The 16846-nt window shown below is 35.3% G+C and overlaps 1 protein-coding gene across 7 annotated transcripts in view; it reads left to right on the forward strand.

Annotated features, from left to right (window-relative positions):
• Positions 1–16846, forward strand: part of LOC135089431 (ATP-dependent DNA helicase Q1-like) — a 51349-nt gene that overhangs the window by 16576 nt on the left and 17927 nt on the right. For 6 of the 7 annotated variants that reach the window (XM_063985040.1, XM_063985002.1, XM_063985013.1 and 3 more), the window contains 6 exons: positions 2836–3010; positions 4512–4678; positions 6506–6736; positions 10699–10800; positions 13794–13948; positions 16560–16738. In XM_063985040.1, the coding sequence (XP_063841110.1) occupies positions 2836–3010; positions 4512–4678; positions 6506–6736; positions 10699–10800; positions 13794–13948; positions 16560–16738 (1009 nt within the window). Of the gene's footprint in view, positions 1–2835; positions 3011–4511; positions 4679–6505; positions 6737–10698; positions 10801–13793; positions 13949–14656; positions 16537–16559; positions 16739–16846 lie in introns of those variants that run through there. The other variant, XM_063985047.1, reaches the window with a different exon arrangement.

The following is a 16846-nucleotide window of genomic DNA, read 5'->3' on the forward strand; positions in this document are numbered from 1 at the left end:
TTCAAAGCAATCCATATATGAGGTATTTAGAGCCAAAGGGGCAAACATTCCAAAAATGTAGTAGTGAGTTATCAGACTTACCTAAAAGTTTCACAGCAGTGCTGTTTTATCATAAATCACACTATGTGAATGTGTCATATAATATATAACATGTTTATAGTGTGTGATTTATGTTATATGTTACATATTATATAACATATAACATTTATATGTTATATGTTGTATATTATATAACATGCTTAAGTGCTTAAGTATATTATATAACATGCTATAACATGCTTCATTCAGACCTGCACAGCATAGTCTAGATGAGGTCTGACTAGGGGCAAATACAACTTTGATATTACTTCAGGACTTCTACTTTTAACACTCTTAAAAATTAATACCTAAATCTGGTATGCCCGATTTCTGGCCTCTATGCATTGTTTTCTTGGATGGAGGTCAGGGCTAACTATAACTCCTTAAGGTTTTTCATTTCCTGAACTTAAAGGAGCTTTGTTGTTTATTGTGTACCTATTCTGTGGGTTTTTTCTCCCTATGCTATGTGCTTTGCATTTGTTAATACTGAACTGCATTTGCCATATGTCTGTCCATTCATTAATCTTATCCAAATCTGCCAGCAAGGCGATTGCATCCGAATCTGATCTAATTAATACCAATCTTTGTGTCATCTGCAAATTTACTAACATCACAACTAATCCCACTATCCAAGTAATTAATATATATTAAAACAACAATGGTCCTAAAACTGATCCCTGTGGCACCAAACTAATTACTTAAACCCACTCAGATTTAAGGCCATTTATTACAACTCAGTTGCCTGTTGCCTAACCACAACCTTATCCAGCCTAACACCTTCCCATCTATCCCATATGCCCTAACCTTTCTCAGGAGCCTCCTATATAGTATCTTGTTGAACACTTTACTAACATCCAGTTATAGAATGTCATAACTATCTCCATTATCTGCTGATTTGTAAACTTTATTGTAAAAACTCAACAAGTTCATAAGGGAAGAGTTCCCCTTTTTGAAACCATGCTGTGACTGATTTATTAAATTATGCTTGTCTAAATGCTCCCTAATGTTTCTCACCATTACTGACTCCATTATTTTACCTACAATTGAAGTTAAGCTGACATGTCTATAATTAGATGTTAACATTTTATCTCCCTTCTTAAAGATGAATATTACATTCACCTGCTTCCACATTACTGGTACCTCTCCTGAGTCTAGCAATTTCCAAAAGGCAGTAACTAGTGTTCACTAATAGCCTCTGCATTCCTTAAGTACTCTGGGATATATTTCATTTGGTCCTGGTGACTTGAATGTTTTCAGCCTATCTCTTGTTCCACTATCTCCTTAGTTATGGAAATATCTATCAGTTTCTCATTCTCTTCAGCTTTAAAAATCTGTTCACTATCTGGCATTTCTTGCATGTTTTCCAGAGTGAAAACTTAAAAAATACTTGTTCAGAATTTTATTTATCTCTTCCCCAGAAGTAACTTTCCATCAGCTGCCTTTAATGTACCCATTATTTCTCTGTTCTTTGTCCTATATACTTGATAGAATCCCTTGGGAGTCAGTCTTCACGTGGCTAGCTACCTTTAATTTGTAATTGTTTTTAGTTTTCACTAACTACCTGACTGTTCTAACTGATTCATTATATTGAGGCTTTAAATCTTGTTCCCTTGCCTTTAATCTGTTTTATATACTTCTCTTCAGTCCTGTGTACTATTTTAACCTACCAGTCATCCACTTTGGGTTATTCTTCTGTGATTTTATTGTTCTACAAGGAATATTTGCTAACTGGCCTAGGTTAATTCTTCTGTGATTGTATTGTTCTATAAGGAATATTTACTAAACTGGCCTGTATGTGTTCTATCAACAAAATATTTATACAACTCATCAACATTTACTTCCCCAAATCTCCTCATCTTGGCCATCTCCATTGTCTCCACTCCACCTTCCACCTGCCTTGACCTCATCTCACCCATCTTAGCATGGCCTGACCTGCCAATCCCATACTTGCACCTCAGCATATCTCTCCCCTCTCTCATCCCCCCTTACTTATCCAGCCATTTCTCACCTCCTGCCTTCCACCTTCACACTCATTTCATCTTGCTCACTTTGCCTTATTATGAAACATAGTAGGAGCTGCCAACATCAGCCACAGACCTAGGAAAAACAAGTTGTAAAGGGAAAAAAGTGCAGCCTGTGCTAAGGAATACATACTTGCCTAAAAAAAGAAATAATAATAATAATGATAATAAATAAATGTATAAAAATAAATTAAATAAAATAGTTAAATAATAAGTAAACAATGAAAATATAAAAAAATAAATTATTTCAGTGAAAACTGTTTTCAGCCATTTCTGAGGAGGATTTAACCTTTCCACTGATCAGAAAGTATCCTGTTACAACTGCAAAATCCTGAGTATGATTCTGTTCTGACCAATCCTGCTTGGCCAGATGTTGCATCAGTTGTGTGGCTACAAAAGCAGTGTGGATAGGCCTTTGCAAAATACATGAGCATGATATCCATATGCATATTTCCATCCACAGATATCTGAATTCAGGCAGCAAATGCATCTCTAATACATATATCATTCAGACCTCTCAAAAATTCATATTGGTCAACTAGATGTTTAGGATTAAATTTGGCAAATTGGACACTGAAAAAAAAATTAAATAACTACATAATACTATTTTGTAGTTTTCATCATGCACTAACTGTGCCCCATTAACAGAGACAGATCAATAGATTGTATATACTAGACTTTATTTGTCATTCTTATTCACATAGCACTGTTGCTTAACAATACTTATTGTTCCCAGGATATGACAAATCCCAACAGCACCTTAAAGCTTTTGTATGTCACACCAGAGAAGCTTTCCAAATCCAAGAGATTCATGACCAAACTTCAAAAAATGCACCAGATGGGAAGGTTTGCACGCCTGGCCATTGATGAGGTTCATTGTTGTTCACAATGGGGCCATGACTTCAGACCAGGTAATTGCTTCAGGTCACTTGTGGTCTGTGGTTTACTATATATCTGAAAGTGAGTATTTAGTGTTTTGAGAGTCATATTGACATCACAAAATTTATACTTATTAAAAATTAGCTGTTTTATAGGATCCAGCAAGATTTTGGGGATCAGTAAAACCCATACAATGCCATCTTGAAGGAGTTCAGTTCTGTAATCATATAGTGTATAGTTTCCATGCCCCCTAAGGTGGAGAAACAGTTTAGTTGCACACAATATGACTGGATTGCAAGAATATTGCCTCTGTATTCTCTACGCATCATAAAAGACTACTTGAAAATAGAGATAGGAAGCAAGGGAAGTGGGAATCTTTTCCTCTGTATTTCCTATCATGATGAAACAAGGTGTTTTCATGGTTTTCAGTTAAAGAAAATTCATCTGAATTATAGATTATTGACTGCAATATAAAAAAGATATCAAGCAGTATAGGGCAAGCAAAAATTTAATACCCATGCATGTAGTGTATTTTCATAATGTAAAAGATGATTACAAAAATTAGAGTTGAGATACAGGCAAAAATAACACCAAAGTGAAGTGGCTAATGTAATTTTGGAATTAGTAAAAAAATCAGCATTCTGCCAGTTAATTTTTATTTCTTTATTTCTTTATTTATTTTTTTTCACAATCACTTCTACAATATTGGATTATACATATAAGTCATTTGATTTTTACATGATTACCTACAGTCATAAACTCATGGAAACTGCATTTCATCTTTAAGTTTCAAACAAATAACTTTGACAAAAGTATTGACATTGAACTTCCAAGTTCGCAAGAAGCATGTGTGTGTCCCTTTCCACATTTTTTAATTGATGTGTTGTAGCTATAATCTTTCCCACAAAGAAACTGCCATCTTCCAATACATTAGACTAGTTACTGCATTGAAGCAGAAGTTAATCAACTTCACATTGGTCATTTGTTGTGGATGATGTATACTGAACAGAAATATAAAGGTCCTCAAAATTATCTTGAGTTTTGATGTCTTAGACAGTGTTGTTTTGTTCTTTTGGTCAGGTTCAATTTCCAAATCAAGTAAAGATTTATCTCGACTTCATATTAATGTCTCAGTCTTTCTCTGTAGTGTCCAAGTGGGATTACATTTATAGCGATGGTAAGGATCTCCATTAAGTAATATGTATGGTGTAATCATATAAGTCTTGAATGGTACTTGCCCAACATTTTCTCTTAAGAAGCTCAATCTAAGAGAAAATGGTATGTGTTCATACTGTAAGGAAACTGAAACACCAGAAACTTATCTAAATGGAGGGAGAAAGCCATGTAGGGACCAGAAGTTGATTGTTGTTCTGATATCTAAGGTGCTCTCCCTTTTTCTGGTCAGGGGTTCAATCTCTAGGTTAAACTTCTCATCTCCAGATCAGTTTTTCATTGTTTCTATGGAGTGTCCATGGGGGGAGCACATTACAGTTGTATTGTGGATATATTAATGTGTTTAACTTTTTTTTTCAGACTACAAATTCTTGGGTATTATGAAAAAGATGTTTCCTGGTACTCCCATCTTGGGGCTTACTGCTACAGCTACTTCAAGAGTAATTCAAGATGTGCAGAAGATACTTGACATACAGGGTTGCTTGATTCTAAAGGCATCATTTAATAGGCCTAATTTGTTTTATGAGGTTAGTTACTCTTTTTACTTTAATTCAAATTATTGATTTTGTTATATGATTTTAGGAATTTAACTGTTAATTCTGTAGAGATAAATACTTATTATAAAAATGTGTGAGGAAACCAGAAACATAAAGGTATTGTAGAGAGGTTGAGTTTTGAGGAATAAAATATGTTGGGAAATTTTTGAAATAGTTTAGATCATGTGAAGATAAAATATAAGTGTATATGAAAGAAGGATGCTGCCTTGAGGAAAGTATATTATTTGAAAACACTAACTTTCCACTAACAATGTGGGGACATGAATACCATTACCTGGTTTTATATACAGCATACCTTTAACCTGCACAGTGCTGGCCATTTTAACCGTGGTGTCTGTGGTGTCAGGTTTTTTTTTTTTTTTTTTTTTTTTTTAAGATACTAAATAATATAAAGATCATGGAAAATATGTAAAAATGGGTTTTAGCAAAGTGAAAAATTTTTTAAACCTACATTATAAGTTGCCTGGTTTGGATGCTTATGTGACAAAATAGTGATGGCAGTGGTGTTCATGGTGCTAGCAATTTGTGGCCACCACCAATGTTTATTAATGATGTTATGTCTCCTTATTAATGGTAAATCACCTCAATGCCAATGTACATATGATTGTTAGGCTACTTGTAGTATGTGAAGGAATAAGGGTGTTACATTATTCACCTCACTGCACAATTAGAAGGCTCTTGCAATTTGCATGTGATTGAATGCATGGTGGCACTTTCATTGTTTTCATAAAGGCACTATTTATAAGCAGTACTGAATCTCTTTAGAAGTGAAGAGGTGTGTGGTTTTCTCTGAAGCAGGGCTCCAGACACAATCCTACATCACACTCATTACTCTGAAATTGAGTCAGTGTAGTTCTGAGAGCATCCTGTCCTGTGGCTGCATACACATCCACAGGCTTGAGTAAGGTACATGCAGTGTGTTGTCTTTCAAGTTCAGTTAACAAATAAACAGTCTAGAACTTTTTTAAGTTGCCATCATAAATTCACAGCAGTGGCACTGAGCATGGATATGTGAGACACTGTAAATTTACGGCATTGGCAATGGGTAGGTTAATTCAACAGATTACAATTCATCAGAGCTCTGAAACAAGGTACCAAAGTCTCTGGTCTTGAACGGTCTTATAGAGCGAGCAAGAGCACTTAATATGAATATTTAATCTAGGAGGAACTGAATGTTATATTCAGTGGGTCTCTCTCTCTCTCTCTCTCTCTCTCTCTCTCTCTCTCTCTCTCTCTCTCTCTCTCTCTCTCTCTCTCTCTCTCTCTCTCTCTCTCTCTCTCTCTCTCTCTCTCTCTCTCTCTCCAGCTTGTACTGCTCTGTTACTTTGTGATTTTATGTTGAGATATTTTCTTTATTTGTAGATTGAGTAAAACAAGAGTTAATGTGTGAAAGTAAATTGATAAGTGATTGTTACAATAATGACATCATTAGCACATTACTTGCAAACTTACTAGTTCTCTTTCTTTCCACCCTGTTCTTCAATATGATACCGAACAGAAAATAAAGTATTACTAGAACATTTTTAGTTTGAAATGTTCAAATGTTTTAATTTGTCAAGTTTTTAATTTCGTTTCTTAGATTTTCTAAGGCTATCACCGTTGATGATGGCCACGATGGAAATAGCGTAACATATCCTATTTTTATATTACTTTTTGTTGCTTCATCATATTACATATATTCAAAAGATGAATCTAAGATATTTAGAAGTGAAATAGAGGTATAACACAAGAGAATGTCTCACATTAGTTTTAGGAGAATTTTATTACTTAAAAAATGTAACCTAATGTCCTTTCCAGGTACGTCCAAAGCCTTCATCACATGAAGAATGTGTCAGACAAATTCAACACATGCTTCAGAAAGAGTTTCAAGGCCAGTCAGGCATCATCTATACAATGACCATCAAAGATTCTGAGCAGTTAGCAAGTGACTTAAGGTCTCATGGCCTCCGTGTGGCTCCCTATCATGCCCAGCTTGATGCAGATGTGAGGAGTAGAGTTCATACAAAATGGGTGAAAAATGAGTATCAGGTAATTATATGTTAATTGACCTTTATTCTATGGGCTAAAGATGATGTAGGAGGATAATGAATGAGGTTGAAGATGGGAGAGAAAGAAGAATGAATGTAACCAACAAGAGGGAAATGCAAAATATTTAGGTAAAGTGATGCTGAGAGAGAGAGAGAGAGAGAGAGAGAGAGAGAGAGAGAGAGAGACTTGGAAAAGAATAGTAGTAGAATATTCAGAAAATTTTTGAGTGTATAGATTAGACCTGTGGTTCCCTAAACTTAGCTTGTTTCCCAATTTAATATACTACATTAAGCATATTACCCCTTTACAAAATATATATATATATATATATATATATATATATATATATATATATATATATATATATATATACTCGTATATATATATACTCGTATATATGCAGTCATTTTCACCCTGTATTATTTTCATTATTTTTGCATCATCAGTGAACAGGTTTATATAACTATTTAGATCCTCTGTGATATCATTTACTCCACTTGTCACTTTGCACTAAGTTGAATTAGTGTGTCTGATTACTGTTCTCATTTCCCTTGTAAATAATCATCTATCCATCTCAATGTTGCTCCCTTTAGTCCTCCTCCACTCTCTAATTTCCAAATTAGGCTTTTGTGGAGAACTCTATCAAAGGCTTTTTTGAGGTACAGGTATACTGCATCAACCCATCCGTCCTTCTCTTGTGTTCCATCTGTTACTCTTGTATAAAAGCTTAGTAGATTTGTGACACAGGATCTCCCTTTCCTGAATCCAAATTGCTTTTCTGTAATTACCTTTTCATCTAAATATTCACCCATCTATCTTTAATTACTATTTCACATATCTTGCTTACAGTACTTGTTAGTGACACTGGTCTATAATGTAATGGTTCCATTTTATTTCCTCCTTTGTATATTGGCACTATGTTAGCTCTTTTCCATTCCCTTGGTACTTTTCTTTCTATCAGCAAGCTGTTTATTATATCCCATATGGGTTCCTCCATTTCCTCTGCATTGTTTTAATATCCATCCATTAACTCGATCTGGTCCCATAGCTCTTCTAACATCCAGCTCTTCCAGCACTTTCTTGATTTCTTGTCTCTACTTAAATCTACTGTATTCCCTCATTCTGTGATACCACTTTCGGTGCCACAAAATTGGTTTCCTTTGTAAACACAGACTGAAAACTCATTCATTAGTTCAATCATCTCAGTAGTTTCATAAATTCTTCCTTTCCTTATTAACTTATTTATGCCATCCCTATGTTTCATTTTCCTGTTTATATATCTGTAGAAGAATTTGGGTTCTTTGCATTTTCTTATTATGTCACTTTCAAAATTTATTTCTTCTTCTCTTCTTACTATACCATATTCATTCCTTGCCTTTCTGTATTCTTTAGTATTTCCATTCAGTTGTCCCATCATTTTCTTCCATGCTCTCTCTCTCTCTCTCTCTCTCTCTCTCTCTCTCTCTCTCTCTCTCTCTCTCTCTCTCTCTCTCTCTCTCTCTCTCTCTCTCTCTCTCTCTCTCTCTCTCTCTCTCTCTCTCTCTCTCTCTCTCTCCCTCCCTCCATACCTGGCATTATACCACTCATGCTTCCTAATTTTCACTTAATAACTTGGCACAAATTGTTGCATCCCCTCTCTGTACTTGCTTAAAAACATCTCATTTTTTTTTTATGCACTTCTTTACCTTCAAATAGCTCTTTCCAGTTAATTATTCCATAAAATTTACTAAGCTCTGCAAAGTTTGCTGTAGCATAGTTCCATCTCCCATTTCTGTATCGTTCTTTCCTGTGCAACACTTTTTCTTCCTGTAGTACTATTTCTGTTGTCACATGATTGCTTTTTCCCATTGGGCTTAGACAGTGTATATTCTGTCTACATTCTAGGTTTTTTTTGTAAACACTAATTCCAACTGTGATAGTTCTCTGCATCTTGTAGCTTCACTCACCCACTGTCTCGTATTTACCATCATGGTTTGCATAAATTCTTTGCTCCATGACCTGACATTTTCTTTCACTTTCATCTTCTCCCAGTTAATTCCTTTAGTGTTGAAATCACCTGCTAAGAGCACTTTGTTACTTTTCCTTATCATTTTCTCTTCTTGTTTCTAGTTGCATAATTTCATATCTAGTTTTAGGTGGTATGTACATCACAATAACTTTCCTCTTTTCACTTCCTTTGATCTTACAACATTCAAAGTTTCCACCATTCCATCACCATTTTCCACTTCCTCAACAAAAGTATCCTGTTTTACCAATATCATCACTCCTCCTCCTCCCTTTCCTTTTCTGTCTCTCCTCCATGTGCTATATCCTTCCTTTGCAAATCTCAACTTTATTTCTTCTTTTAGTTTGGTTTCTGTTAAACATACTACATCTGGTTTATTATTCTTTTGGTAGTCTTCCAATAGTAGTTCGAATAGTCTCGACACCAAACCATCTATATTTATTTACATAATTTTTAAACTTCTGCTTAGTGAGTTTCCATGGCATCTTTGTACCACCATTTCCTCACTTTCATGTTCACAGCTTTCCAAATGAATCTCCTCACTTACTCCTGTGTTCTCACTTCATTTTTTGACTGGGCCTATACTCTCAACTCTCAGTTTACTTCTCTCTCCTTCTTTCATGTCTTTTTTTATCCATATTTCCTTCAATCCTTCTATTTTTATCAAGTTTCCTGTTTTTTGCAAGACATGTTTTGTTGCTGCATGTGAGATGAATCTTATTTTTGTCAGTCTTGTTCTTATTCATTTATTTATTTTTTTTTTATTTATTTATTTTATTTATTTATTTATTTTTTTTTTTTATTTATTTTATTTTTTTTTTTGCATCTTCCAAACCTGTACACCTCTTCAATTTGTTTGACTATTTCCTCTCCTTCCTCTGCCACTTCTAGCTCTTTTCACTTCTTTCTCTCTAGCTATTTTCATGGGTGGATTCTTCTCTTTGACCCTAAATACCACCACACACATCTTTCTCTGTACAGTGTGTATCACAAGTTTACTTTTTTCCTTTATTACTACAGTCATTTGCTTTTCATATCCTTACTGTGTTCCTGTTGCTGTTGCCATATTATTTCCTTCATATCTACCTTCTGTTGTTTTTCTCTTCTTTCCAGCTTTTGACTTCTTCTGTCAGTAATTCTTTCACTTTTCCAACCCTAACCTCTCTTGTACAACTTTCTGTGACTCTTTGTTCTCTTCCTTTAGTTTCTTGATTTCTTCACAGTACTTCTTGTTTACATGTACTATTTTTGCCACCTCTTCTCTCAGTTCTTTGTTTTCTTTTTCTTTTACCATCTCAATCTTCATCACTGTTATATCATTGGATATATTTTTTTACATTATCACCACCCACCTCTCTTCCTTTCATGCCTTTATCATCACAGCTAAGCTACATATTTCTTCTTGTATTTTCACATTCTTTTCTTTAATTTTCCACATTTGTTTATTTGTATGTGCTACACTTACATCCTTTCCCTTAAATTCTTTGAAAACATTGGGATTTGTGCTGGAAGCATCTTCCCTGGTTGATGTCACTGCCAGTGTTTATCTTTGCATCACACTCCCATTTCATCTTTTTGCCCACGCCTTGATTAACACTTCACCTTCCCTTGCGTCAACACCTTACACAAGTCCCTATTATGGAGACAGGACTCAAAGCTTGGCCTCCCTGTACAACCAAACCTAGGTAAATGCCTGGAGCTGTTGTTGATGCATCCAATCAGGTGTGTGTGTGTGTGTGTGTGTGTGTGTGTGTGTGTGTGTGTGTACTTTTAGACACCTTGTCTTAGCCATTCTCATATGCTTCACAAAATACTACTACACATTTGTTTTGATTTCCATAAGATTTTTTTCTTTCTTTTCTTGGAGTTGTTGTCTCCACACTTCTAGAAAATACACAACAGTTTACCTCTTTCTATTTATGGAAGAATCATTATTAATGAAATTTCATTTTTTCAGGCTGTAATTGCAACTATTGCCTTTGGGATGGGTATTGACAAACCTGATGTTCGCTATGTTATCCACCACTGTATTTCAAAATCCATGGAAAACTTCTACCAGGTATGAAGACATAAGATATTTGTGCTTAAGAATTTAAATAAGTTATCAGTATGTAATTTATGTCATTCAAGTTACTTAAAAGAGCACAGTAGAAGAGTCCCTAAAGAACAAGACCAACTCATTTTTGGATGCTTAGATGTTCCTGTCTTGAAAGAGTTAGTCATAAAAATTGGAAAAACCTAATTTATCTGTGAAAGAGATGTTGAATAAACTGATTAACTTGTTTTTCCATGTAGATACAGGAAAGGAGGCATGGAATTATCCAGCGCATTATGACAAAAACATTGAAATTTATGGTAGAAAATAGTATCTGAAGAGAGAGAGAGAGATGATGAAATGTGTAAAGCATTATATCTATGTATGAGTTGGTAAAGATAAGGGGCATATGTACACATAGATGGTTCTCGAACATGAACAGTTGAATTCTTACACACTCCTCCACCATCACCCATTTCTCCTCTTGCTTGAAGTTGCATTAAATTACTAATAAATACTCAGGAGAAAAATTAGTTTTGCAGCACACTTTTTAGTAATGATTGCTGTATTTCATGGGTTATAAGATGCATTCTTTTTCCAAAAAACATAGCTCAGAAAAACAGTTTTATCTTTAAATACAAAGTAAGGACAGCTAAAGATAATTTAAGTGTGTTGATATATGTTCTACAAAACTGCTTCATAGATTTATGAGTATTTTCTAAGAGAAAAGTGCATATCAATAGTACTTTTTATTTATTATCACTATTATTAATCCATATTAATTAGCACCTATCAGGAAGAAAATGACACCCAGAATTTGGAACACTTTAAGTTGTTAAGTGTTTCTCCTCCTCCTCCTCCTACCTTTCTTCAACCACCACCACCACCACTACTACTACTACTACTACTACTACTACTACTACTACTACTACTACACTACTACTACTACTACTACTACTTTTACTTCCTCTTTTTTAAGTAGGAGGGACACTGGCCAAGGGCAACAAAAATTCATTATTAAAAAAAGGCCTACTGAGATGCCAGTCCCTGAATAGGGTCCAAAGCAGTAGTCAAAGATTGAAGGATAAGTTTCTTGAAACCTCCCTCTTGAAGGAGTTCAAGACATAAAAAGGTGGAAATACAGAAGCAGGCAGGGAATTCCAGAGTTTACCAAAGAAAGGGATGAATGATTGAGAAAACTGGTTAACTTTTGCATTAGAGAAGTGGACAGAATAGGGATGAGAAAAAGAAGAAAGTCTTGTGCAGCAAGGCTGCAGAGGAGGGAAGGCATGCAGTTAACAAGATCAGAAGAGCAGTTAGCATGAAAATAGCTGTAGAAGATAGCAAGGGATGCAATATTGCAGTGATGAGAAAGAGGCTGAAGACAATCAGTTAGAGAAGAGGAGTTGATGAAATGAAAAGGTTTTGATTCCACCCTGTCTAGAAGAGTGGTATGAGTGGAATTCCACCAGACATGTGAAACATACCTCCATACATGGATGGATAAGGCCTTTGTACAGAGCAGCTGGAAGGGTTAGAAAAACTGATGAAGACATCTCAGAATGTCTAACTTCATAGAAGCTGTTTTAGCTAGAGTTGAGCTATGAAGTTTCCAGTTTAGATTATAAGTAAAGGACAGAGTGAGGATGTTCATTGTAGAAGAGGGGGACAGTTGATTGTCATTGAGGAAGAGGGGATAGTTGTGTGGAAGGTTGTGTCAAGTTTATAAATGGAGGAATTGAGTTTTGAGGCACTGAAAAATACCAAGTTTGCTCAGTCCTTATCTGAAATTTTTGAGAGATCTACTTCTTGTTCTTGTTCCTGTTCTACTTCTTGTTCTTGTTTTTATTCTTTTCTGTATTTTTCTTTTAACCCCTAAAGGGTGGATAGCAGGAATTCCTGTTCTCTTGGAGGACAGCAGGGTGCAGGAATTCCCGCCCACCTCTCTCCCACCAAGATTTGTACTTCTGTGATGTAATTATTGTGTCTGGTGGCTTGTGGCAATCCTTTTCCTTTGTTTCTTTCAAGTCTTAATGCAAAATTGACCATAGGAATGGAGAGACATGCTGATAACTATTTCACCCTGTCCAGATACATAAATGAAGGTGGCATGACCAGGATTCCCTGTATTGGGAAGTCCATTGAGTCTACCAATAAAACTTCATTGAATAAGAGAGGTATCATAAGATGCCTTTTTATGTGGGTGGCTGGGATGTGACACTGGGTGAGGTGGGAGAACGGGTCCAAAGTCAACTGTACTTGCACGAACATTTGCCTTTTATGGCCAAAAGTAATTCTTCTTCCCAACATCATATCTCCACTGTGCTACAGTTGAGGGAATTCCAGCTTGTTTTATTGTGTAGAGGAAAGATTGCTGATAAAAAATAAAATAAAAAAACTGTTGTATTGTGTTTTTGTCTGAGATTGTTACACTGGGCATTGGTGAAAACACCTTTTTTTTGGCAAAACTTACCAGTGCAGTGCATGCTCTGAAAGGATGTATTTATCATCTAGCTTACCATTTAGGAGTTAAGAGCCCGTCAAAGTTAGGTTGCATCTTATAAGCTAGTGCTCCTTATAAGCCATCAAAAATAATGTGTTCATGTGTTCATGTTATCTTAATTCTGTATTGACCAATTGCGCAAAAGCATTCCATTAAAGTGCCATCATATTTGGGTATTTTGTTGATGACATTGTTGCATAGATAGCTTGTGACAAATTATTATATAAAATGAACTTAAACTTTTTGATGGTTTAACACAACTTTTGAAGTCCCTAAAAATTATGTTTCGTGTTTTTTGCACATAGTAGGTGCCATTCAGTCAAGAAACAGAGGAGAAAGATAAAAGGGTAATTAAGTTACAGCATAAAACAAAGGGTAATAGAAGGGCTCTATACCCTTTTCCTTTTAACTTGTCTTTTATGACATACAAGATATAGGGAGATATTCTAACTTTACATGTTATTTTTATTTTCATTAGTCATTTAATATACTTAAAGTAATTTTCTATTCACAGGAAAGTGGAAGAGCTGGGAGAGATGGTGAACCAGCCAAATGTATCATCTTTTGGAGATTTGGTGATCTTGCAAGACAGAGCACAATGGTCTTCACTGAGCAGACTGGTCTTGAAAATTTGTATGGTCTGATTGCCTATTGCCTGGATGGTGTAAGGTACGTATTGTTTGAATTTGGAAAAATACAACACATGAAAATTTTCAAAAATATTCTGAATTGTCTTCAATCTAAGCACCAATGTAGTGGTGTAATTAATTTTTGTAGTTAGTCTGTTAACTCATAAATGGCAATTTACATTTTTATATCCAGTGTCATGTAGGATTACACCTTTGGCGTTTCCTTTATTCAATTCACTCCAAGTAAATCTGTGAACCTGCCTCTCCATGAAGGGATTAAGAAACAGACCTCAGATGTGAAGGTAATGTGATTTGAAGATTTATATGATAGTGAGGTAATTCATCAGTGTGGCAGCACCTGCTACCAAACGGTTCATCTACCAGAACTGAGGTAGACGATGCAAGAGATTTTATTGTAATTATGAGTAGCAGAGAAGAAATGACTGAATGTAATGGAAACAAAGTATTTGAGGAGTATGTGTTGTGTAACATGAGTCTCAAGTAAGAAATGAGGAAGTAAGAAAGACTAGTGTTTTGAGAGAGTTGGCTGCAATGGAAGATCAGTGTATGCTAAGATAGTGGTTTGGTCATATAGAGAGAATGGAAGACAGAAAACTAGTAAAAAGAATAATGAGGTCGGATGTAAACAGTGAAAAGTTAAGAAGATGGCCATGCCTGAAGTGAATGAACTGTGTAAAGGCAGCATCACACAAAATTTATCTCAGCATGCTGTCCATTTTTGCTGCAGGCTGGGCAAACTGAGCAGCAAATGACATCATGCAACTCATTTTCTGCTGTCGGGAAGAATAGAAAATGGCTGTGGTGTAAGATTCACACCTGTGGAAAATCCATTAAAAATTTAAGAACACCTCTGAGCTCCCAAAACCATGTTTAAGAAAAGGAAAACTGCATGTACATGGTTGCAAACATTTGATTTATCAATTAACTAAAAAATAAAGAAAAAGTGATGAACACTGGTAGGTTGTCTCTTATCACCTCTTCTGTTATCACCAACATCATGTCAGCTGGCAACACAGCATCACCACTGCCAGCAACAAAAATATGAGAATAACTTGACATGTCACCTCTTATATTGTACAGGGAAACCCTTCATTGCCATGTGGTCTGCTGATGCAGAATTCCCAGTCATCTTTACATTTTTGTAGGAAAATGAGTGCATGAATTTTTCAAATCAGCCTTTACTTACATGAGATACTGGAGTTGATGATAATGGTGAGAAAGCAGCAGCAACTATACTGGATTGCAGTTCATTATCAGGCTTAAACCATGCATACAGAGATCTTGCTTTCTCTCATATCACATTAGAGTCAACAGTTGTATCTTTATGGTACTAATCCTCATTCCAAATATAAAAGGCATTTTCCATCTTAACAGTTGCTTTCTCCCTGATTTTGCTGGCATACTTGGCAGTCCTTGAAGCACTGGTACTTACTACCAATAGAATTTCCTTCTCCATCCACTTGATTGTCCACATGGAACTCACATTCACATGTAACTTTCACCCTGCAGCTGCATAAAACATGCCTTCCCATAATTTGTTTAGTATGTTAACATTCTCCAGTCATCACCTTCCATGCATGCTTTGGAGTTTCTCCAGCTGGTTTCTTTGCAGGTGTCATAGGAGCCATGGTGAAGAAAAGCTTATGTTTATACAATACTCTTGTAAAGATAAGGTGTGGGGACAGTGGGAATGATGCTAACATGAGGGAGTTTACAATGTGACAGAGGACAATGACATGCAGTTCCAGGTTGCAGCACTGGAGTGTGGGAACACTGTTTGTGTAGCGGACAGGTTTGTATGTGATGCAGTGAATAACAGGTGATTTGAGTTTGTGGTTGGCATCAGTCTGAGTAAAAGTGAAACTGTGGAAACTGAAACTATGGTTAACAAGAGATGACTGTATTAATGATGTATACACCTATCAAGTGGTTATATTTACTGTGAATATTGTCTCTAACATCACAGATTTTCCTTTATTACTGTAATGAAAATTCTCTGCCAAATAACACCATGCAGTGTTAAATGGCTCTATAAATATTTAGGGTAGTTAATGAAGTTATAATGAACTGCTGTATGATGAATGTCAAAGCATTTTGTCACTAATCAAATATTTTTATAATACAGTTTGAAATCGGATTACGTTAATTTTCAGAGGCCCTGTTTACATTATTTTATGTCTAGAATGGAATTCCTTAAGGTTTTCAGATAGATCCATCAGTATGTTTACATTAACTTGAGTTGATTGTATGTTTGGTTCCTATTTTGAGGATCATTATAGATTATGTACCAGCTCTCACCTCATTATGCAAGTAGTGACTGTCATGGCAAAGAATAAAACTCATATTCTGTGCACTAGTTTGATTTATGTGATCTTAATATAACAAAGTGACGGTTGCTTATTAGTTTTATTTATGTTAATGAATTACATCTAAAAAGAAGATAAATGCACATATCCCATCAGTCATCATCCAAACATATCTTTACTCTTTAATGACAATGAGGAGCTATGAAATTATTTGAGCTTGCATTATCAATGAAATAGTATATTACTGCATAGATTATTTGTTTTTTAACATGGTTGCAATATTGATTTGTATTATGTTATTTTAATTTTAAACATTGTATCCAGGTGTCGTAGGAACCTCATTGCTGAACATTTTGATGAAGCTTGGGAGACCTCAGATTGTGCAGGCATGTGTGACCATTGCAAGATACCACAAGAGGTGAAGATGATGGAATTGGGTGATTATGGTCAGAAGTTGCTGTTAATATTAGAAAAATCTTCAAGCATGGATCAGAGGTTAACAGGTAAGTCACTTAACAGTATTATTGTCATTAACAATATCCTTTGCTGATTTTTCCGAATACTTAAGGTCAAAGGAAGTTTGTCTTGGCACTGAAGATGCTTTAGCCAAA

This window comes from Scylla paramamosain, chromosome 3 (assembly GCF_035594125.1).
Source record: "Scylla paramamosain isolate STU-SP2022 chromosome 3, ASM3559412v1, whole genome shotgun sequence".
Lineage (NCBI taxonomy): Eukaryota > Metazoa > Arthropoda > Malacostraca > Decapoda > Portunidae > Scylla > Scylla paramamosain.